Below are 26,097 nucleotides of genomic sequence, written 5' to 3' on the forward strand. Positions count from 1 at the left end.
TTTATCAATACATTGGTCAGTGGTGACACCAGGTGTTCGCAGGAGTATGCATGTCCTTCCCTACCTGAAGCATCTTCACAGTTCTGTTTACATAAAGTGACCACTATATAGCTTAAATAACACTGATGTGATGTTAAAGATTAACTCACACATAAAACATGTTTCTAGCCTGACACCATCAGCAGCACTCCTGTTTTGGATACCACACAATGCTCTAATAATTAAATTATGCTGGCCTAATAATGCACACAGGAATAGTGTTTAGGAAAATAGTTCTCATCCCTCTACGATAATATTGGTATTTGTTAGGAAAATGGGTTTACCGATTAACAGCATTTATGCTGTGACAGTATTTACACTACGAAACAAATATTCATTGCTCTCTAAGCTGATCTATTTGTGTGAATTATGAAAGCCATCAGAGAATAAGCGAACAAATTACTTTTGTTCCCCTTCACTCGCCGCACAAGAGGAAACACTTCTCATTTACGCAGCTATCAGTTTTTAGGATAGTAGAATTAACAATACACTACGTCCAAGTCTGTATCCTGTATTTTCATTGTTAGTGATAAACTCAATAATAAAAGTCACGTTTTCTAAACAAATAATTCTACACACGATGTCGTTTACAATATTAATCCAATGAAATTCCACCAACATGATGGCGGAGCTCTCATTTATAACCCCCGACTAATGAACAGAGCTAGCTTGCGACATAATCCCTGGCCAAATATCTGCTTTGAACACGGACTGCGTCGTCATGGCAAGAGAGTGCTGAGATTGATCCAAGTGTGTTTTACCCTCCTGTGGCCTGCTATAGCTTATTTGGTCATTATCAAATTTCATGCTGCAAAAAATAATGTGGTCACATTTTGTCACGCTGCTCAAATGTATAATCTCATCCCTAACAACAAATTGATATCAATGCACCAATATTATTGTCAGTAATTTCTCGTTGTTGGTGATGTATGGCACTACAGGGGAGGGGGAGGGAAAACTTTTAAGAAAAATTCAATTTTGTTAGAAAAGTGATGTGTCCAAACTATGTACTTCTAGAAACTGGCTGCCTCAAGACTTTCAGTTCAAAAGTACAGACTGAGAGTGAAATATATTTGTAATGCTGAATTCCTTCTCTTGTGCTTCAATTTACTGGTCTGCTTCAGTGTTAACTAGCTCAACAGTACCATTATTGTATTAAAGGCCTCTTAATCAATGGGTTAGGTTCACATGAGGACTAAGACACATAGATTAAAGAAATCTGGCGCCATCTTGAAAGACTTTTCTCAGCTTCTCCAAGCACCAAGGGATTATGGGAAGTATTTGCTGCTCTCTAATTGCTTGTACCAAGAAAACTCTATCACTTACTGGATCAAAACTAGTTTGGAAATTGTGAAGCTTTATAAAAAAAATAATATATTTTACTCAAAATTTGCTAAGGACTAATCATCTTCAAGCAAAAAAGAGTGAGTGAGTTTAGTTTGCCTCACTCAGCAATATTCCAGCTATGTGGTGGCAATCTGTAAATAATTTACTTTGGACCAGACAGTCCAGTGATCAACAACATCAGCATCGATATGCCCACTTGGGGACCGATGACGTGTGTCAACTAAGTCAGTGACTTTGACAATCCAATCCCGTTAGTCACCTCATATGACAAGAAAAGTCGCCTTTTATGGCAAGCATGGGCTGCTGAAGACCTATTCTACCCCGGACCTTTATGGATCTGGAACTTGGAAGGTGACACAAGTATTAAAATTTGTGAAGCCCATTTCTTGTGACATCGATGATAATGCAGGATAGTGTTAGAAATGGCCTCAAAACATACTTTGTCAGTCTCAGGGTTCTATGTTTTTAAAAGCTACCTGCAACAGGGCAAGTGACTCGAAGAAAGTAACTTGTCCTGACCTATTTTTCACATATCCTGATTTTATGACTGTCACGATGTAATTATGAAAGAATATATCAACATGGTATTTGATGTTTACTGGATGAATTATTGAAAAGTGATAAATTGCAAAGAAAGATAACTCTGCTTTATTATCATTGCAAAATTTAACTGCTAACTTTTGAGTAGATATGAAATGAAACTCAAGTTTATTTGCAGTTTTAAACCATAAGTGGAAATAATCTAGTAGCCCACAGATAAGTAAGATAGCATTATTTTAGTGCCCTAAATGTAAACTTTCTTGTCAGGCAATGGGATTTTTGAACCCAAGTCTTTTATATGTATCTCTTGGAGGGGACACAAGTGCATACTTTGTAGGGTTACCTCCCTTGCTGTGCAGAGAAACCATTCTTAGCTGCCACTGGCGTGGGTACAAAGCCGAGATTTACCTGATGATGAAGCCTGATCTTTAAGCACTTTGTCACTGAGGGCTTTGATAACCATCAGGCCAATGCAAAATATACTGTTCAGAGCAGAATCTGTGGTACTACTTCAACACTGATTACAAGTTTATGTGCAACTTAAGTTGTCCAGGTAACTGCTTCTATCATTCTACCATTCACCTTCCCTGTAAAACAACAGCAGTATGATGACCAGAGGCTCCCCATCATCTTAACCCCATGTCTACTGTCTACATGAAGGGCAGCCAAGTTTTTTCTCACTTGTTTGATGTGTTGTTTTCAGCTTTCCTTGTCTGTACTTTAGTAGTCATAAGCTGTCATCATATAGCTGGTGTACTTGCAGACTAAGGCAGACAACATTCACTCCACTAAGGGACGGCTTTATTAATGTGTTGCAACAGATCTCTCCCCTATGGCTAACACAAAGGAGCAGTTCACAGCACAGGACCAAACTACTGTCCTCCATCACCATGTGGACCAAATTGAATTGAGCATAATCAGCCAAAATGTCAGGAGTAGATTGCAAATATTAATCTGCCGTTCCAAATGAAAGTAATTCTTCATGCACCATTTCAAGACTTTTAACATTGCTTCCACGAGGTCAGTTAGACTGAACGTGAAGCGATATCATTTATAATCTTGTAACATCTGATGTTATAAATTGTCGATGCTCTGGTATCCCCAGGATAATGTTATGTTCCTTGGCATCAACAGATCATGATCTTTATGTTATATGATATACATATGTTGTTCTGTTTTTTAGATTGATTGATTTAGCCATTTCAATCAACCAATTGCTTTTTCATTTTTTCCAATTGAAATTATAGAACCTGATGAATCAATAATGATGCACACAACTTTGTTTATTAATTAGCTTAGAGCACACTTCTGGTGTAGATTCTTACACTGTTTCTTACTTAAAGTTGTTTGGATTTTTTTCATTATATATACTCCTCCTTTCTGATAGAGTAGCATAATGGTTAAAGTGTTCCCTCGTCATGCCTGACTGGGGTTTGATTCCTCTAAGTACATTGTGTGGCGAAAAATCGTTTTTGTTGTCCCCAATGTGAAATTGCAGAAGTACAAGACACTATTCCACCCACGCAGCTCAAATGTGTAGAACAAGATAGAATCTGGTCCCAAGGGCCTCAAGCTTGTGTGGGCAAGTTAGAGGAATATTGTGCAATAGTTGCAGTTCAGTGCACTGCAGCTGTAGACAAGACAACATGGCCATACTCTTTTGTCACCGAGGTCAATGCTTGCTCGTTGCTTGTTTGTTAATGTTGCACTGTCAGCAAAACAAGGAGGGCCTGTTTACAGGTGGTCCTTAAGTCACAGGGTGGTCCATGGCAGCCCATTCCAGCTCTTTTACATGGTGATCCATACTCGGCATTTTATCTAAATTTTGTCAGCACTGATAAATGAAACCTGACCAGTTTAAAGAAATATGTTCTGTTAAAGGAAAACTGCATTCCCCTGCTTGAAATCATGTAAGTGAAGGTGAGAAAAATTAAGTAACTGTACATTTTTCAATGTTGTGCCATTTTGATATGCAAAAAGATAGAAATATTTGAAAAATTATTGTATCATTTTAATAGGAACTTTTAATTTATGCAATTTCATGTTATGCATAGTTACTTTGTTTCTTGTCAGTATAGTTGATTGATTGCAGAATTTCTGTGGATGATTTTATCAGTATTTGAAAACCTAGAGTCTTCATGGAAACAGTGTCTGACATGCAGGTCCAATGAATTGTTTCACTTAAGAATCCTCAGTGTGACTGGGTTTTAGTTTGCCACTTAATCTTTAATCTAAATTGGTGGAAATAGTTGAGAGCAATATCAAGCGACATTCATAGACCACTGAAGATCCAGATTAAAATGGTCTTTCATTAATACATGATTTATGACTAAAGGGATCGCGTAGTCAGGATTGCTGACTTTTGTTGAAACATGTCACATCTCCATTGTGCACATCAATGCTCAGGATGTCAGTCACTGGATTGTCTGGTCCAGACTTGATTATTAACAAACTGCAGTCATTGGAGGAGTATTGCTGAGTGCAGCATAAACAATTACTGAAATATCTATTTAAATGTGTGATTGAGAAACTGAAATATCTTGACGAAGTCAACATCAAATGATACAGGACTTCCATAGAGTGAGTGAGTTTAGTTTTATACTGCACTGCAAAATGGCTGGGGTGCATTGATAGATGCTTGGTGACCAGCAACTTACTGTGTAATTTTTTTATACCAACTAAACTAAACATATGTTTATGTTATCCCCAAAATGATATTTATTTTTGTGTTTGGAGTCAGATTCACCTGACTGTGATGTAAGGCTGTATGTCTACCATTGTTGTTGCAGGTCATGTGGGAGCAGAGACGTTGTGGACAACATTGAGAGGAGAATCAAAGTCAAAACTTCTCAAAGAAGATGGAAGATTTCCTCATGACTTGAAGGTAATTATTTACATGTTATAAACATTCAGAGACTTGCTACATGTGAAGGTCTGGATTAGAAAATTGTCCTTCAGTAACCCATGCTTGTTGGAAGAAGCGATTTAAAGGATTGGGTGGTCAGACTTGCTGACTTGGATGACACGTCATTGGTTCTAAATTGGACAGACCGATGCTCTTGATCACCAGATTGTCTGGTTCAGGCTTGATTTTTAACAGATCACTGCCATATAGCTGGAATATTGCCGAGTGTGGCTTAACACTAAGCTCACTCACCCACATAAGACACAGGTTGTACTCATGACATCTCATATACGCATCCATGGAGAGTGATTGAGCAAGTAACTTTTACGTCACTTTTAGCAGTATTCCAGGAATGTCAATACAGGGGACACACTAAAATGGACTTTACACATTGAACCCATGAGGGAATTCGAACAAGGTTCTGAGGCTTAAAAAGCAAACACTTTAAGCACTCCTCTAACCCATCTCCAATATATGCATTTACAGAACTTTCTTCACAATCAGGGGTTGGTGTAGCCTAGTAGTTAAAGTGTTAGCTCATCATACTGAAGTCCAGGTTCAATTCCCCACATGGGTACAATGTGTGAAGCCCATTTCTGGTGTTCCCCACCATGATATTGCTCCTAAAAGCAGTGTGAAACTAATCTTTATCGCTCTTCACACAATCTTTACTTCCTCAGACTTACAGCATAGCTGTCATCACAGCAGCAGACACAAGCTGGTTGTGTGAGCGTTATTGGTCAGGATCCCTCAATTTGTCCAACAATGAGAACATAGTGTTAGCACTTGTATTCATCGTAACTTCATCATCACCATGAATAAACTCCACAAACAGTAGTGCATGCCCTGCGTGGAGCCTTGTAGGTGGAAGCTGATTGAGATAACGGCAGCCCACAGAGGTCGTCTTTCACCAAGGCCGACCTCTGTTCTCAGAGCTGTGTCGGACAACAGCCCCAAGGCAGCAATGGAACATTTTTTCAATGAACTTGTAACAAGCAAAAGCAGGCATTCCACAAACCACCACATAAAGTCAATAAACAGGAGCGTTATTAACATCTGGTATGATGTACTAAAATATTTACACATAAGCAATGTAAACACTACACATGAATAACTAAACACATCTCTCTATAGATGAACATGTCAACGAATGTCCAAGCTTATCCTTAGGAAGTTGCGCTCTGAATAGCATTGTAAATCCTTAGGATATTGCCTCCTTCAGAAATCTTGTCAGTTTGCATTTCCGCTACAATGATCAATACTTGTCAGTCAACGTCAGATGTTAAACGATTATCAATGGGTTTTTGGAATTCATTCCATCATGAATGATGATGGTGATGATGACTGACCCAGTTTTCTCCCCTTGAGAATTTTCCATCTTTGGGATAACGCCTCCAGCATTGTCTTTTCCAGCAGATCGGTCATTGACCTAGCTGGAGCTGGGCCTCTGGAATGAAGAAAGATTATATTTCAGTTCAAATCAAAGAAATTTGGGTCCCTTTTATTGAAAAGAATTGGCAATCCAAAAAGTATTTAATCTGTGGAGTGGAGTGATTCCTGTTTGGAGAATTACAGAACCAATCAATTCCGGTTAAACAGATTTTGTGAGCAGGCTAATACAAATACTGAAGACGAATCACCCTGTCATCCATTTTACTGAGTGAAGTACAGGGCTGGTGTAGGAACGCCAGTTGCCGGCTGCTTAACTCACATCACATCAGGTCTATATCAACAAGGTTGATTTGTACAAACCTGAAGTAGACTTCTTGACTGCATCCCACTTCAGGGTAGCCAATCATTGTGAAGCAGACCTCCTGGCTGCATCCCACTTCAGGGTAGCTAATCATTGTGAAGCAGACCTGACTTCATCCCACTTCAGGGAAGCTGATAATTGTGAAGCAGACACCCTTACTGCATCCCACTTCAGTATAGCCAGTCACTATTAAGTAGAAATTTCCTAACTGCATCTCACCTAAGGGTAACCAATCATTGTGAAGCAGACTCCCTTACTGCATCCCATTTCAAGGTAGCCACTCCTTGTGAAGTAAAATCATCAGCTGCATCGCACTTCAGGGCAGCCAATCATAGTGAAGCTATCTCCAACTGCATTGCACTTCAGTGAAGCCAATCACTGTCAACTAGACATTTTCTAACTGCATCCACCTTATGTGTGAAGCTATCTTTATACCCCATTGAAAGCACTGCAAGCGATACAGTTTAATTAAAAAGATCTATACATGCATGTAATTCTTTAATTTGAAATCAGTGTTAATATTCTGATGCTCCTGTGAGTGTTTATTCTCGGTAAGTCAGAGTGCAATATTATAGTAACGTGACATTAAGCTGACATAATTCTCCCGTTCTTGCTTGTCATGTTCACTAATGTATGTGTTTTGTGTGCAGGAGGCATACAGCGCCTTTGTGCGGGAATCACTCAACCTAGGCCGGAAGCCAGTAACACGGAACTACACTGCCACAGATGATGTAAGTATGCTGTCACTCTCCTCTGACTGCAACCAAACTCCCCCAACTCTGATTTAAACCCCTTCAAACACCATTACGATGATCTACCCAAATCAAACCATATAGAGATAAAAAAAAAAAAAAAAAAAAAAACACTCAAAAGGGCAACTGACGTGTTTAGGTGGTCAGACTCTCTGATTTGGTGGACTCATATTGATGGTCATGCTGCTGAACACTGGCTTGCCTGGGCCAGACTATTATTTACAGACCAACACCACATATCTGGAATATTGCTGGGTATAGCGTTTAACAACCAACCCACTACAAGTAGGATGTCCCTGTGTTATCTGGAATCGCCATCTTGGTCTGTGGAGTTGTCTCCCTTTGGTGTCAACTGATCCCCACATGGACTGACATCACAATCTCTAACTAATCTGTTAAAGCAAGAAGAGCACTCACCCTCCCCCATCACATTTTGACCAGGGTATTTATAGAAGTTAACAATGAAACTAAAGTCCGATAGCATATTCTGTATCTTGAAAGATGACACCTGTTTGAAAACATTTCAGTGAGTCAGTTGTATTCTTGACAATAATGATCCAGGTCAGAATTGATCACCAGAAGCCCAGCAAATGATTATGTTAAACTGACAGGATTCTCCAGCTGTAATATCATTTGCCCTTGTGATGAAATTTAGTAGCACAGCACTGCAAGTCATGCATTTCTGAAGCTTTAAACTGTCCACTGTCCCAATTAAAATGTGTAAACCTGAGTAGAGGAGTTTTGTTTTACACCACACTCACCAATATTCCAGCTATATGACAGTGGGCTGTAAATAATCAAGTCTAGACCAGACAGTCCAGTAATCACCAACATGAGTATTAATCTGTGCAATTGGGAATCGATGACAGTATCAACCAAGTCAGCAAGCTTGACCACCTGATCCCATTAGTTGCCTCTTACGACAAGCATAATCGCCTTTTATGGCAAGCATGGGTTGCTGAAGCCCTGTCCTACCCCAGACTTTCAAGGGTCAAACCTGGGTAGAGCCTCTAGGGGATGGCAACAGAGCGATGAGAATGTAGGGCCTGGGTATCACTGTATGTGAACCCTTGAACGAGACAAGGTTCAAACTGTAACTAAGACAAGCAATAGTCAGGGACGATTCAACTTTTGGCCTACCACAACTCTGTAGCAGATAACTTTAAGCCTAATGAGAAAGAACCGTCCACAGATTTGTACTAGTACCCTGTATTGATCACTGTACATCACCTTGGTCTGATCATTTCCAGGCTGAAATGATGTGGGTGGAATAATCTCATCCAACAGTTGCCATAATTTAGTTGCCTTTCACTCCGATTCAGGGGGTGGTCAATCATCAAGCTGAAGATGTGGGTTCAATTCCTAACTTGGGTACAATGTGTAAAGCCCAGATCTGTTGTCCACTACCATGATGTTGCTGGAATATTGCTAGTGGAGTAAATGTAAACTTACTGATCATGATTCAGGTACCAGACATGAAGAAGCTGCTGGACCAGAAACTGTTGTACAACATCCGCAAGTATCGCCACAAGACTGGCCTGATGTACCGCTCCTCCCAGGCCAACAATGACCGCACCAACATCCTCCTCTTCAACAACCCACTCCCAGACATCACGGACGGGGACAAGGACAACATTGCCAGATACATGCCATCCTGGATGGAGAGTATGTCAGTAAGTGGACTTGTATGTCACACAAGACCTGCACCAGCGGGTAGTCGAGGGTATATATAGTTATATAGTCCATCACAATCACAACCCATGTTTGTCCTACAAGGCACCCCAATAGATTCATCAGATGGAACCCATGAAGGTCCCGGAGTAGAATAGGTCTTTCAGCAACTCATGCTTGCTATAAAAGACTGCTGTGCTTATCGTAAAAGGCAACTAATGGGATCGGGTGGTCAGACTGGCTGACTTGGTTGACACATTTTATCAGTTCCCAATTGCGCAGAGCGATGTTCATGTTTTTTATCACTGGATTGTCTGGTCCAGACTTGATTATTTACAGACTGCCACCATATGGCTGGTATATTGCTGAGTGCAGAGTAAAACTAAACTCACCCTCACCCTTGATCAGATGGTCAGACCAAAGGAACGGACACTGTCCTTTGTATCATCATACCAAACATTCTGGAAGCCATCATAATGATCACTTGTTTGTCTGGTTGATATGTTTGTCATTTCCAAGCCACTATCCTGATAGTTGTGTGGTTTAATAACTTTTGTTCAGGATGCCGAGATATTTCTTACAGATGCAATTTACGTTTGCATGTTTGTTTCAATCAGAAATGTAGTGGTTGCATGGCTGGATGAAACATTTCCAAGCAGTTTGATGCACTTATCAAATGGACAGATGAAATCTTACTTTAAGGCTTAACATTATTATGTTGGTTGTGATAACATGGGACACCCTTAAAGATACTGCATTCTTCTGACTTTAGAATAGGTTTCTAGTGGCTTTCAGTCTTTGTTCATGGACAGCAGACTGAAGAGTTGGATGCAATGGAGATTAACAATGGAATGTATCTCAATTCCAGGATACATCGGAGCCAGCATATGTAAAGTGGTTGACAAACAGAACCGAGAAGATGCTGACTGATGGCAAATCTGATGCCAGCCTCCATATCACAGCAGATGAAAAGAATTGTGATGAATCACCCGTCCCGGCAGATGCCATCCTGCCACCTCCCAGGCAGACAGAGAGAGAGAAGTTCAAGCTTCAGTTCCTCACTGAGAAGGATACTGAAGTCCCAGGAGAGTTTGCCAAGAACTTCCGTGAGCGCAGAGAGCGAAAGGACCTGCCGACTGCTCACAGCCGTATGCCATCCGTCAAAGCTCAGTCCAGCTTGGGTTTCATAGAATCTCGGTTGTCGGAGCCTGAGGAGAGAGGTACACAGATTAGGATGCTGCCTTTTCCATTGCTGTCATGTGTCTCTCATAACTCTTGTTGGGCCCCAGGGGTGGATTTGGGGTAGATAACATGAAGAACCTTGTCTCACAGGGTGATCCCAAGATGGATCAACTTGAAAGTACCCATGCAGCAGTTGTGTTCTTTGGGTTGAGTATGTATCCTGATCCTGGTCCTGGTCCTGGTCCTGGTCCGGGTCCGGGTCCGGGTCCGGGTCCGGTACGGTCTGTGGTTCCAAGACAGATCAGGCCCAAAAAGTATGTCTCAAAGGTTGATAAGATAACAGATCTGGTTTGATTCAAGGCAGGTGAGGTCCCTAGCATCAAAATCTAGTCCCTAACACTTAGATATGATCTCATGATGGTTGACTGAAGGCAGGTGAGGTCCCCAGCACCTCCATCTGGTCTCACCTTACAGATGAGGTCCCCAGCACCCAGATCTGACCTCACCATGCGTTACTGCAAGGCAGAACAGGTGCTCTGTATACATTATAAGATTATTATTCAAGCCTCAAGCCATGACAAAAATAGCGTTACGACTCTGTTTTCTTCCAGGTTCTTCTCTGGGTTTAGATCGTTCTGCAACAGATACATCTAAACAGGACATGATTCGTCGCTTCACCTCAGACTGGCAGCCCCTCAGCATGAATGCTCTGGTGGAATATAAGAAAGAAGTGGCCACAGAGGGAGACGGCGAGTTTCAACATGGCCGCATGAAGATGTGGCCAGTTGTCATGTCATCCTAATCAATGGACGCAAGTGGCCATGAATGGTCACGACATATATACAACGCAAACTGACATTTTGACTTAATAAGCTTGATAGATTCATGACTCTGAATATTTATACTGTATTCAATATTCATTATCCTAGTATTATATTCTACATTTCTGCATTATCAGCAAGTATTATTAGCCTGATACATATATAAATGCTCAAGCCGTTCCTCATCTGTTTCTCTGCTTTGTTGCTATATACATGAAGAAATTGGTAGATCAGAAAATAATTTTATAACTCCACCTATTTGATGTGGTTTGAAGCAGATGAGGTACTCTATTTTTAAACTGCACTTATTATCATCAGTATTTGGAAAAACATTGTTTTGTATTTATATTTTATGCTTTAATTATATTTTTCACATTTCAATTGCATGGAGCAAACAGATTCATGAACATGTTTGATACAAAGTCTTACCAACGTATTCCAACAGCCAAAGTTACATTTGGTAGAGATGATTAGACTGCAGTATAAGTGTGGAATGTCAGATGCAGAAATACGTTGAGAGGCCTACCAAAACTGAAGCAGATACCAGGGACTATTGGAGTTGAAAATGAGTAATTTATCAAGTAAACAGTAATACTTGACAGTAATGAAGTTACAAACTAGTCTTAACTCTTTTTAGCAAAATATATAAATTTTGCAAATTTTACATTAATCTTGCCAACAATTATTGTAAAATTGGTTATACAAGAGATTAGTCTAACAAAAAATATTAAGATTTTTTTCTGGCTTTCAGGGATGGCAATTTTGCACTGAATGTCTTGGGCTACCAAATTTCAGAATTTCACTGTAACTTCTTAGATTGTTTTCGCCCAAGACACCCAGCAGATTTTCAGCTGAGATCACTTTAACTGTTGCCATCCCTGATCTTTGGTTTTGTTTGTTAGTCAATCTCATAAACCAACAGACGACCACAATTATTTACTGTCATATTGTCAGGTTTAAGAGTTATGATGGCATCTGAGTAACCTCAAGTGTTCAGTAACTCCTTAGCTTATAGGTTATATGGACATTTTGTCATTTGTGAATCAAAAGTTTCACAGGAGGAGAAAAACAAACATTTCTTTGATAAAATAGGTAAATAAATATATAATTCATTTCAAGCTTATCTGACAGTCTTAGTTTGCAAACGTTATACACCATTTATAAAGCCAACACAGTATAGTAAATCTTAACTCTATATTAAAGGACTTGCCTTGCTTTCAGGAGCCTGATGACTTGAGGGGAGGTAACCCTTGTGTTTACTTTACAAGTCCTTTGACTGACAAATACATATACACGCATGTGCAGGGTTAGATATGGAAAACTACTAAAACCCTTTTCATGTTTCACTTACAGAATATATACATTTATAATGTTTTTGCCATTGAAAATTGGTTAGGGATGGGTCAGATATTAAAAAGGGTGTTCGGAGGTTTTTGAAGCACCCTTATACTGAGAGTAGACCTCAATACTGGTCATATCTATAGATGGCCCATCTTAAAACTGAAAATCTGTCAGTTCATTAAAAATTACAAGTATTCGTAACAAGTGTTCTTTATGAACATGTCAGCTTTAACTTCCAATTAATATTCCAGTAAGACCTTATTACCAGGTATTAAACAAAAGTTATAAAACTAAAGTCGCACTTAACCTGGAACAGGTTTTGCTAAGCATTCCATTACTTCAAATGTCCCTTCAAGTATGGCAACAGTTGTAGATACAATCTGTGGTCCTTCTTTCCATGTAGTCTTCCTGAACTTGTAAAATATTTATCCATGGGACCACAGACAGCACACAACAGCTCATGTCATTGTATAATTAGCCAACATGCATATTAGCGCGGAGCAAATACCCTGGTGTGTGGAGAATGGATTTTACAGATCGGGCAAAATTTTTATTCTAACCTCGTGTTGAAACATGTCCCATCTTGCTCCCTGGGCATAGAAATGGCAAACTATGCTCAGCATTAATTTTAACAAAACTAAAGATTTTAAAACAAGCAAAAGTTGGAAATTCAGACTTGGAGATGATGTAAATGCAGAAGTAAACACTTTATATGTCAATGCACAGGGTTCTGCATTCAAGGACAAAAATAGAAACACCTTTCCATGATTTTCAATGTTTTGTCAATATCATAATTTTCAACTCTGGAAAGAGTTTTACGTTCTGAATTAATGAAGAAATACAACATGTACATGGATTAGCACATTTAGCGTTGTATCAGCAGCTATTCAGCATAAATTGTATTGTTGATATTATGTATTTGTGTATAGATTTATCATGGTTATCTACTATATATTATATATATTTGTTATTGTATTTTGCTTTGCACTGAAAAGCTTCCTGTGATATGTTTCTTGTATTATTTGAAATCAAGTATTTTATAGTCAGATTACCTTAGAATGCCAAAGATTTGTCCATCAAGAGTTGTCTCTCTTCCATATGAAAACAGTATGCCACAAATTTTGTATTTGGACACAAGTTGAGTGAGGCGCAATAGATTATTAACATTAGTCTGAAAATTGGTTTAAGGAACAAAAAATATATTTCATGTAGTTCTTTTGCACCTTTTGGTTGGATGGTGATACATACATTTTATAAAAAGATGACATGAAGAAAAGCAGCAGATTCCATGAATTATCAGTTGCTATTCATTATTAGTCAAAACAATGTCAGAAATCGTAAACTGTTATGAGATTCATGAAAAGGGGTGGATACAGATTGAAGAAAATGCATTTAGGTTTTGTATGATTCCTCCGTCCAGTCTTCGCGGCAGGCAGCGTCCCGCCCAGTATACTGATGTCTGGTGCTAGACACAGCACCTGGCACCGCATGTGTACAACACTCTGCACTTGTTAATGGCTCTGGTTAATGGGCAATAAAGATGTACAACTCACATTGTGTCTTCGTCATTAACACAAGGTTGGTGCAGAGAGCTTGACTCTTTGAGTGAGTGAGTTTAGTTTTACACCGCACTCAGCAATATTCCAGCTATATGGCATCGGTCTGTAAATAATTGTGTCAGGACCAGACAATACAGTGACCAACAGCATGAGCATCAATCTGTGCAATTGGGAACCAATGACATGTGTCAACCAAGTCAGCGAGCCTGTTCACCTGATCTTGCTAGTCGCCTCTTACGACAAGCATAGTCACCTTTTATGGCAAGCATGGGTTGCTGAAGCCCTATTCTACCCCAGGACTTGAGTCTTTGAACTGATGAGTTGTAGAATATATTATTGTATAATTCAAGGTAAACAAATATTGAGAACACAAGGCTTCTGAAAAAGGATTGCAAAGAATGTCCAATGGACATTATCTCAACTGGAAATGAAAGCTCTCTATAGCAGATGGATCCAATTTCCTAAATGACGGACACTACCAGTTCTACTTGTCTATGTGTTTATTCACATCAATCAACATATCAGCCTGCACTTTAACTGTATACACATAACATTACCTGCAACTCAAAACAACTTTCCAAACTGTGATACATTTCGGTAACATTTCAAAAATGCAAAGTCCACTTATTAAGTTGAAAAACGTGATGCAAAAAACTCCCTCGAATTCAGAGTTTGATTCACTTAAATGAAATGATTCGCTTAATTCCACCCCAGCAGGGGTGATGAGTTGTTTCAACAGTTGTGCTGTGCTATGCTGTGCAAGCAGTGAATAAGATGGTGCAGACTGAAGCACGATGCCTGGATTATGAGATCGTGAGCAGAAGCATTCTAGTCTTGGTTGTGTACACAAACAAGCAAATAATCTACTTGCTAAATGAAAAAAAGACCCATGTTGATTCTGATAAGCCAACTCTTTCACAGAAAAAAAGTCAATGAATGTATGTTTTATTGGCACCAATGTTTCTGCATGCCTCTGTGCGTATGACAATATGCAAAACACAAATTCAACCACTGACCTCATGCAAGTTGAACATAACATCTATCAGACTGTAAGCCAGACAAAGAGCCCTCAACAAACCCGCAATGAACCAGTTAATGAAAGTCTTCGTTATTTTCGAGTGCTGGCACACCCCCTCTCACTGGGTTCGGTATTCCAGGTGCTTCATTTTGAGGAATGGAAACCCAAGTACAAAATTTTGCTTTTTCGATTTAACACTAAATTTCTTCTCTTTTTTTTTTTTTTTTCACAACCAGCACTCTGTTACACTTCATAAATAAATTGTAACTGTGTTTTAATTATCCCTATTTCTTTGGCTGCATCTAAACGCTGTACCAACAGCACTGTACATCACTTGCTTGGTAACTGTTAGCTTCTATACAGAAACATTACATACTGTAATAAGATGTGCATCCATAGAATGAGTGAGTTATTTTAATTTTACACTGCTTTTAGCAATATTGTGTCAAGCAGATACGTGGCATCCTTAAATTGTGATATAACTGACATAATGCCAAGCGCAATTATAACAGAGCACTCAGAATATACCAGCTTAATGGTGGCTGCCTGTAAATGTCTGGACCAGACAATCCAGTGATCAACATCATGAGCATAGGCCTACACAACTGGGCCACAATGTGTCAAAAAGGTAGCAAGCCTGTACACCTGATCCCATTAGTCATTTAATTGCAATTGAAACAATTGTCTTAAAAACATGGATACAGTAATCAGTAATCTGATTAATGTCTTGTCCACACTGGGCATGCACTGGTAGATACACTGCAATTCATGGAAGCCTCAAATCACCTCCTAATGTAAGGTACAACCAGCTTTGTGAAAACCTTTCAAGTTATGCACCTTGATTCATCTTTAAATTGACAAACAGAAAACATCTCTTCACAGAATTCTATAGTATATGGGACCAAAAGGAGGAAGGAAGGCGGTGATGGAACCATGGAAAGAAGTGATTGAGGACATTGGGCCATGGGTCGGGAGGAAGGTGGTGATGGGACTAAGGAGTGAGATAAATAAGGAAAATGGGGACCAAAGGTCGAGAGGAAGGAGGTGATGGGACCATGGAGAAAGATCATTGATGAAATGGAACAATAGGTTGGGAGGAAAGAGGTGATGGGACCATGGAGGGAGATCATTGATAAAATGGGACCAAAGGTTGGGAGGAAGGAGGTGATGGGACCATGGAGGGAGATCATTGATGAAACGGGACCAAAGGTTGGGAGGAAGGAGGTGATGGGACCATGGAGGGAAATCATTGATGAAACGGGACCAAGGGTTGGGAGGAAGGTGGTGATGGGACCATGGAGGGAGATCATTGATGAAACGGGACCAAAGGTTGGAAGGAAGGAGGTGATGGGACCATGGAGGGAGATCATTGATGAAATGGGACCAAAGGTTGGGAGGAAGGTGGTGATGGGACCATGGAGGGAGATCATTGATGAAATGGGACCAAAGGTTGGGAGGAAGGTGGTGATGGGACCATGGAGGGAGATCATTGATGAAATGGGACCAAAGGTCAGGAGGAAGGAGGTGATGGGACCATGGAGGGAGACCATTGATGAAACGGCACCAAAGGTTGGAAGGAAGGAGGTGATGGGACCATGGAGGGAGATCATTGATCAAATGGGACCAAAGGTTGGAAGGAAAGAGGTGATGGGACCATGGAGGGAGATCATTGATGAAACGGGACCAAAGGTTGGGAGAAAGTAGGTGATGGGACCATGGAGAGAGATCATTGATGAAAGGGGACCAAAGGTTGGGAGGATGGAGGTGATGGGACCATGGAGGGAGATCACTGATGAAAGGGGACCAAAGGTTGGGAGGAAGGAGGTGATGGGACCATGGAGAGAGATCATTGATGAAATGGGACCAAAGGTTGGGAGGAAGGAGGTGATGGGACCATGGAGGGAGATCATTGATGAAATGGGACCAAAGGTTGGGAGGAAGGAGGTGATGGGACCATGGAGAGAGATCATTGATGACATGGGACCAAAGGTTGGGAGGAAGGAGGTGATGGGACCATGGAGAGAGATCATTGATGAAATGGGACCAAAGGTTGGGAGGAAGGTGGTGATGGGACCATGGAGGGAGATCATTGATGAAATGGGACCAAAGGTTGGGAGGAAGGAGGTGATGGGACCATGGAGAGAGATCATTGATGACATGGGACCAAAGGTTGGGAGGAAGGAGGTGATGGGACCATGGAGGGAGATCACTGATGAAACGGGACCAAAGGTTGGGAGAAAGTAGGTGATGGGACCATGGAGAGAGCTCATTCATGAAAGGGGACCAAAGGTTGGGAGGAAGGTGGTGATGGGACCATGGAGGGAGATCATTGATGAAATGGGACCAAAGGTTGGGAGAAAGTAGGTGATGGGACCATGGAGAGAGCTCATTCATGAAAGGGGACCAAAGGTTGGGAGGAAGGTGGTGATGGGACCATGGAGGGAGATCATTGATGAAATGGGACCAAAGGATGGGAGGAAGAAGGTGATGGGACCATGGAGAGAGATCATTGATGAAATGGGACCAAAGGTTGGAAGGAAGGAGGTGATGGGACCATGGAGGGAGATCATTGATGAAATGGGACCAAAGGATGGGAGGAAGAAGGTGATGGGACCATGGAGAGAGATCATTGATGAAATGGGACCAAAGGTTGGGAGGAAGGAGGTGATGGGACCATGGAGGGAGATCATTGATGAAATGGGACCAAAGGTTGGAAGGAAGGAGGTGATGGGACCATGGAGGGAGATCATTGATGAAATGGGACCAAAGGATGGGAGGAAGAAGGTGATGGGACCATGGAGGGAGATCATTGATGAAATGGGACCAAAGGTTGGGAGGAAGGAGGTGATGGGACCATGGAGGGAGATCATTGATGAAATGGGACCAAAGGTTGGGAGGAAGGAGGTGATAGGACCATGGAGGGAGATCATTGATGAAACGGGACCAAAGGTTGGGAGAAAGTAGGTGATGGGACCATGGAGAGAGCTCATTCATGAAAGGGGACCAAAGGTTGGGAGGAAGGTGGTGATGGGACCATGGAGGGAGATCATTGATGAAATGGGACAAAAGGATGGGAGGAAGAAGGTGATGGGACCATGGAGAGAGATCATTGATGAAATGGGACCAAAGGTTGGGAGGAAGGAGGTGATGGGACCATGGAGGGAGATCATTGATGAAATGGGACCAAAGGTTGGGAGGAAGGAGGTGATGGGACCATGGAGGGAGATCATTGATGAAACGGGACCACAGGTTGGAAGGAAGGAGGTGATGGGACCATGGAGGGAGATCATTGATGAAACGGGACCAAAGGTTGGGAGGAAGGAGGTGATGGGACCATGGAGGGAGATCATTGATGAAACGGGACCAAAGGTTGGAAGGAAGGAGGTGATGGGACCATGGAGGGAGATTATTGATGAAACGGGACCAAAGGTTGGGAGAAAGTAGGTGATGGGACCATGGAGAGAGCTCATTGATGAAAGGGGACCAAAGGCTGGGAGGAAGGAGGTGATGGGACCATGGAGGGAGATCATTGATGAAATGGGACCAAAGGTTGGGAGAAAGTAGGTGATGGGACCATGGAGAGAGCTCATTGATGAAACGGGACCAAAGGTTGGGAGAAAGTAGGTGATGGGACCATGGAGAGAGATCATTGATGAAATGGGACCAAAGGTTGGGAGGAAGGAGGTGATGGGACCATGGAGGGAGATCATTGATGAAATGGGACCAAAGGTTGGGAGGAAGGAGGTGATGGGACCATGGAGAGAGATCATTGATGAAATGGGACCAAAGGTTCGGAGGAAGGTGGTGATGGAGAGAGAGAACTGAGGACATGGGACCATAGGTTGCAGGGAATTGGACCAAGAGAAGCCAAAATGGAAGAGAAAGGAGAGACAGGGGAGGGTTGATGGGTCCAAGGTGTAATGATTGAGGAAATGGAATACCGGTGATGATGAAATTCACGTAACAGCACAAACCATACTCCAAATTCCAAAATTTAAATAGCACACTTCCCAAAATCAATGAGATAACTAATGTGATATTTCTGTGCAGTGAAACTTAAAAAAATTCCATATAATCTTCTTTCCTACACTCCCCACTACTGGTACTTTGGTTGGTATTTTGAATAAATCCCCAACAATGCCATCCACAAATCCAGGGAAGTGCCCATCACACTAACAAGGGAACGTGATTGTGTAAGGCTGCATAAAAAATATTTATTGTTTCTCAGGCACATTTCCTTCAAAAGTGACAAGGGTAATTGGGACTTTATTTTTAATTTTTGATAGATAAATAATTATCAGGGATGAACAGATTTACATTTTTTCTCTCTCAGAAATACAGTTTGGGAAGTTAATGAGTTGCAGATTCAGTCACACTCATTACAGACACTCATCTTTAAAGTGGACAAATGGATGATCAGGACGCAGTTAATTTTTTTTTTTAAAAGGCAATAAAAAATTGTTATGCGCACATATAAAAGTGACACATTGATGCCCAAGAAACATTTCTTTTTTTGTTTTTATTTAGCCTAACAGAGACCCATGCAAACTAACCCGACTGTGGATACAAATTAACAGCTGACAAGCCAAACTAATACAAGGGAGATAACTCAGTCTGCAACTTTCACTCCTCACAGTGAGAAAGGCCCATAGGGTACCAGAGACTTCATAAAATATGCAGCATTGAATCCAGTGAAAGGAATCCAATTCATGCCGTACATCATTAGTCACTATTTCAGGCTCAACACTCACTTTATGTATGTTTGTGAGTCAGTCAGTCAGTCAGTCAGTCGGTGTATTTATACACCGCACTCGGTAATATTGTAGTTATATGGTTGTCAGCAAGTATTCAAGTCTGGACTGGACAATCCAATGATCAACAGCATAAGCATCGATCAACACAAGTGTGATATGATGACAAGTATCAACCGAGCTGTACCACCCAATCCCGTTAGTCACCTCTTACTGTAAACATGGATTACTGAAGATCAGTTCTAACCTGGATCTTCACAGGTTTGGGAGTGAGTGAGATGGGTTTATTCTCCCTTTGGACAGACTTCCAGCCATATTGTGGTGTGTCATCGTAACATGATAGGAAGGCTTGCACCCTTTGAACTGCTGCTGGATAACAATTATATAGAAATGTGATCAGAAGCCATGATCATGGGTTCTCACCAATCCATGCTTCCTGTTATATGTGTTACACCCAATCCATGTATTACACAAATTGCAGAGATTGCATTTAACGTAGCAGAGTATATATAGCAAAATAGCCCATATACCAATGGCAGCCAACCTTAACACTAGGACTATCTTCTGCCTAGGTTTCAACAGTTTCAGAGATTTTTGTTTTTTTTAATCCTTTCTCACAATATAGTCAGCATCTTTTGGAGCAGAGTTCAGTTTTCAAAGATATTCTAGTGTTGAATGTACATTTCTAAATACCATTAACTTAAAATAACAAAATTCCAATAAATCTAAACTCACAATGAGAAATATACTTGTCCTGCCTTCAGTGTTGGTCAGTTTCATGGGACATGGTTACTCCAACTTTACAGAGAAATTTAAGAAATTTTGCTGATATATATAATTGGACAGTGAGTGTGGGTTTTGTATTAGACTGCTTTTAGCAATTTTCCAGCCATATCACTGTGCTTACGACACGTTACTCATGTGGGGAGTTGAACCCAGGTCTTCATCATAAGCTAACACTTTAACCACTAGGCTACTCCACCACCCCTAAGTTTGGAGAAGAGTTACTGGTCTGCTAGTTGATATCCTGTCAGACAACGGACCACACATCATAGACAAGAAAGCAAAATACTAGTGATTGGGTGAGTTTAGTTTTTTGCCTCACTCAGCAATATTCCAGCTATATGGCGGCGGTCTGTAAATAATCGAGTCTGGACAATCCAGTGACCAACAACATGAGCATCGATCTGCACAACTGGGAATCGATGATGTTTCAATCAAGTCAGTAAGCCTGACCACCCAATCCCGTTAGTCACCTCTTACAACAGCAAAATACTAGTGATAACCTACAAATAATCATATAGATATAATGTTTCCTTGATACCCTTAGAGAAAGTGAATGAGTGAGTTTAGTTCTAATCTGTTTTTAGTAATATTTCAGCAAATATCACAGTGTCAAACAAGTCAGCGACCTGACCACCCGATCCCGTTAGTTGTCTCTTATGAAATGCATAGATACCTTTTTATGGCAAGCATGGGTTGCTGACGGCCTATTCTACCCCGGATCTTCACGGGTCAATAGGACATAATAGAGACGACATTTTAAACATACAGCATTAAAACAAAATATAGTGAAAAATAACCTACAAGATTTATGGAGCTTATTGTTTTATTACTCTTACTCGGGTTTCAAGTCTCAAGCTGTCTATTTATAGTTCACATAAAACATCTCCACAAAGACAAGAGAAAGGATGACAATATATCAGCTGTATACGCTGTCTCGATTTGTTTTTTTCATCACAGCACTCAAGGACAGGGCTATCTAGACAGACTGCCAACACATCCGAATGCTCAGATTTGGCTAGTTGTCATCATGGTTGTTTAAAGGATTGAGAGCAGGTGAAAAGAAAAGAGTAAAAGGAGGTTGTTGTGACCCTGATATCACTCCATAACATCTGAAGACATCACACTTGGTGCTTATATTGTCAGTTCAGCCAGCTTGTACAACCGACCCTACTTCAACACCCTTCACAGTAATCATTAGTATCAGTACCAAGAGGTTTTTACAAGTACAGTTGCAAAAGAAATACTGGTATCATAAACAGGACAAACAGAGGTACAATGAAACTTGTCTAAACTGGCACCTCTCGAGACTGAAATAAAATTCTGGTTTAGACAGGATACTGATCACACATTTTCCAACAAGGCTGCCATTTTATCGTGAATCGATAAACATTCTGCTTTTCCAAAATGTCTAAAAACAGTTTACCTGCTCATTGGACATTTAACTGCAAGACTTTATTTTGAGAAGGACAAGGAAGAGTATCAAAGTCACTTATAAGCTGACTTCAAAAAGTCTTTTTTTAAAAAGTGTTAACTCTAAACGTACCCACTTAGATAGTCTCTCCTTAATGACGCACAAGGTGACTGACAAGTCAATAAAACCAAAACGTACTATTTACTTCACTGGACAGCTCATACCCATGCTCACTTACAGCGTTTGATTTACCACACAATCACTACTTCCTGATTTATCGTGTATATCAAGAGGATTAATTGGTGTAGAGGATTAGGGGTCCTTTACTGGACTGCACAAACCCATGCTGGATTAGAAAAAGTTCATTACAATTAAAATAGCTTGTTGGGGCCAGAAAATCGTGCCAGAATACTTAATAGACATGTGCTGGACTAGACAATGTTTTAATGATCATGACATTAATGTAAATTAAATTTTCTTCAGTTATGATTCCATATGGACTTTGATGAATCTTACGATGTCTGCAGATTGTTGTTCAGTTCATATTATACAACATGGAACTTGATGTCAGCAGCATTTTAGCAGCATTTAGAAGTTTTTATTGATGATCAAGATCTTTTATGGATAAATCTTCTTTAATCTTTTACACACAATGTTTCGGGGTCATTCCAGATCTCAATGTTCACCTGATGGAGGATCTGGAATGACCTTGAAATGCTGCATGTAAAAGATTAAAGAAGGTTTATCCATAAAAGATCTTAAACATGAAACTTGTTCTTAAAGACCAGAGAGGGATGACAAAGTATCAGCTGTAAACGCTGTCTCGATGGGTTTTTCATCACAGCACTCAAGGACGGGGCTATCACGACAGACTGCCAACACATCCGAATGCTCAAATTTGGCTAGTTGTCATCATGGTTGTTTAAAGGAGGGAGAGAAAAAAGGACTTTAAGTGGAGTTTGTATAACAGATCCTACTTCAAAAAAGTCTTTTGTAATCATTGTCTATCAGTACCAAGAGGTTTTTACAAGTACAGCTGCGAAAGAAATACAGGTATCATAAACAGGACAAATAGCAGTACAATGAAACAATGGACAAATAGCAGTCTCAACCAGCACCTCTCGGGACTGAAATATATTCCGATTTAGATAGGGTGCCAGATTAGACAGTGACAATCATTTTCAAACATGGCTAAAATTTTATCGTGGATCGATTAACATCATGCTTTTTCAAAATGTCCCTAACAGTTTGCCTGCCTATTTGATATTTTAACTGTTAAGTTTTGTTTCTTTTTGAGACTGCCTAGGAAGAGTAACAAAGTCACTGAGAAGTTGATTCTTTTTAAAGGGTGTTAACTCCCAACGTACCCTCTGAGATGGTCTAGCCATCATGACACACAAGCAACTGATGGGTCAATAAAACCAAAGTCTCTTTATTTTCTATTTACTTCACTGGACCGCTCATACCCGTGCTGGCTTCGAGCGTTTGATTTACCATGCAGTCACTACAACCTGATTTATTTGGGTTACGCTTCAATGGTAAAGTACAAATTCTAGTGCTTTTTTTTTACCTGAGTTCCATCTGGACTTAAACTCGCACCCTCAGAGTCAGGCACCTAACAACTGGTGCCTAAAGTCAGCTGCCTAACCCGCTAAGCCACCAAGACTTCAACAAAAATTAAAGTGGGACAACTGGTAGTATTGACTGCATTGTGGCATTGTGTAATACAATTAAAACAGCTTGTTGGGGCTGGAAAGTTGTGCCGGAATACGGAATAGAGGAGTTCTGGACTAGACAATATTTTAATAACCATGATATTGTTGTACAATGGAGGGACCAAAATTTTATGCCGGTTTTGACAGTGTGCTGGATTAGACAGGTGCTGGCAATTTCACTGTATGAGCTTTCTCATTATGGGTCTCGGCTTAAATTTTCTCCAGTCACAATTCTTAAGATGTTATCAGACTACCGTTCAATCTATATTATACAACACAGAACCTGTTCTTAAAGACAAAAGAAAGATGACAATATATCAGCTGTAAACGCCGTCTGGATGAGTTTACCATCACAGCACTCAAGGACAGCGGCTATCACGACAGACTGCCAACACATCCGAATGCTAAGATTTGGCTAATTGTCGTCATGATTATCTAAAGAGAGAAGCCTGTGAAGAGACACCTATATGTCTGCTAATGAAAATATGCTATGCACAACTTCAATGATTGACCACATGCACTTTGAAATTAACTCCTATTGGACATATATGCCCAAAACAAAGAACCGGCTAAGCACATCAGTAAATGAACCAGTGGTGTGTGGAAAGGCTTCCTAACACATGAGTGCATGCATACTCACGGGGTTCTGTATCACAGCTGCTTATTTCAAGGGAGGTAAACCCAAGAACAAAATATTGCACTTTTGATTTGATATTATACACTTATAATTTTGTTTATTTGTTTTTTCTTAATCAGCAATGCATTGTATATATAATAAATAAGTGATAATTGTGTTTCAATTATGTTTGATATTTTGGTTGTATGTGACCTTTAAGTTCACATCACAAACCATGGAATATTTCTGAAAAGACAAGATAAAGAATGACAAAGAATCAGCTGTAAATGCTGTCTCGGTGGGTTTTTCATCACAGCACTCAAGGACGGGGCTATCACAACAGACTGCCAACACGTCCGAATGCTCAGATTTGGCTAGTTGTCATCATGGTTCTTTTCACAATTTCCTAATTTCCATTGACTGCAAAGTTATTCACTGAAGATACGTTTTAATTTTCTTACTACAGCTTGGTGTAAATAAAAACTCAGGAGAATATCTTCTAAACTATTAACCAGAGTGAGTGAGTGTAGTTTTACCCCACACTCAGCAATATTCCAGCCATAGGGCGGCAGTCTGTAAATAGTCTGGACCAGATAAGTAATAACCAAACAAAACTTTAACTCTTTCTTACACTTTTTGATGTATTGGTAAACATGGCCAGAGAATAAATCAATAGTCAAGCATGGATTCATATCAAATCTTGATATTTCATTTTGACATTGGTGCTTTGATGAATGACTATTACAACAACTATACAATCTCATGTATTATATTTATTAGGATTATTTCTGTGTTCTGGGGTAGGTTTAATATTAGGTTTTAGGGTTAGGTTTAGATTCAGGGTTTACACATAGGCTTTTATCAAAAACACGGGCCTATGTTTTTCTGCATAGAATGATAAAAAAAACAAACGAAGGGGGTTAAGGGTACAAATCTATCCCTTTCGTTGTATATGGGGGGGGGGGGGGGGGTCGAGGGGGAAATGGCATGAATCAGTTAGGTCCATTAGTCTAACCACCTGTTATCAATCCAGTCAGAGTCTGCTGACCATTATCTGAGGTTACCATTATGTCGGCCATTGTATAAGCCTTGTGTTACCTCTTGCTGTGTTGGGCCATATGTCAGACCTCATGTCAGAAGCTTTTCTTCCTCAATTTACATATGAACGTCTGACAAGATGGGCCTGAAAAAAACACAAAGTTCATAATCAGGAATTAATTTAGGGTTGTGGTAGGTCAGCCAATATATTATCTGTATCAAAATCACCTTGCCCACTGAATTAGTATCAGTTGAAACAGTTCAAAATGTCGGATGAGAAGTATTTTTCATGAATTCAATGATTTATTTAAAACGTTTCTGAGATAATCTGCTCTATAATCGAGAAAAATATCATTTATAAGAAAATCACAAATTAACAATCAAGACATGATGCTCAATTCAATAATGTTCTTCAAATGGCACTGCTGCAACTTACCACAAATGAACTCTTGGAATGAACTGCATGTTATCTCTGGGAGAAGACTAATGGTAAGAGTTCCGCCTCCTCCCAAAACATTAACTTATGAACTGTCACTCAAATTAATCCCTAGTTATACCATCAAACTTGCTGAAAGAGAGGGTGGGGTACGGGTGAAACTCCTTCCTGAGTAATGTTTCACTACCACAAATTTCAAACGAAATCCACAATTCTATGACAACGCACTTCTCTAGAGCTTTACCTGCAGGCTACATGTTACTCATATTTAAAATTTCATCTTCTCGCAAGCAGACAACTAACATTGTCCTGTGCTCGTGCTCCAGTTGAAAAGCGTGCGCGAGTTTGCAGTAACAAAATATGTTAGAGTTACCTCCCCTGCCCCCAGTCCTCATCTCTTCAGGTTGTTCGTGTTA

General features: G+C 40.3%; 1 protein-coding gene and 1 long non-coding RNA gene across 3 annotated transcripts in view; one reads left to right on the forward strand and one right to left on the reverse strand.

The window, feature by feature from the left end:
• LOC137296953 (uncharacterized) overlaps positions 1-13,903 on the forward strand; it is a 163,600-nt gene extending 149,697 nt beyond the window's left edge. Inside the window, exons 6-10 of the mRNA XM_067828874.1 lie at positions 4,716-4,810; positions 7,235-7,315; positions 8,803-9,009; positions 9,876-10,227; positions 10,801-13,903. Coding sequence (XP_067684975.1) covers positions 4,716-4,810; positions 7,235-7,315; positions 8,803-9,009; positions 9,876-10,227; positions 10,801-10,991 — 926 coding nt within the window. The 3' untranslated portion in view covers positions 10,992-13,903. The remainder of the gene's footprint in view (positions 1-4,715; positions 4,811-7,234; positions 7,316-8,802; positions 9,010-9,875; positions 10,228-10,800) is intronic.
• Positions 5,478-26,043, reverse strand: LOC137296989 (uncharacterized). 2 transcript variants are annotated; one of them, XR_010957678.1, is made up of 3 exons: positions 25,682-26,043; positions 25,306-25,390; positions 5,478-6,278 (listed from the first exon to the last, which is right to left on the reverse strand). It is a non-coding gene; the product is annotated as an uncharacterized lncRNA (long non-coding RNA). The 2 variants fall into 2 exon arrangements; XR_010957677.1 differs by lacking the exon at positions 5,478-6,278 and adding an exon at positions 8,908-8,990.
• Between the last annotated feature and the right edge of the window lie 54 nt (positions 26,044-26,097).

Source organism: Haliotis asinina, chromosome 9 (assembly GCF_037392515.1).
Source record: "Haliotis asinina isolate JCU_RB_2024 chromosome 9, JCU_Hal_asi_v2, whole genome shotgun sequence".
Taxonomy (NCBI): Eukaryota; Metazoa; Mollusca; class Gastropoda; order Lepetellida; family Haliotidae; genus Haliotis; species Haliotis asinina.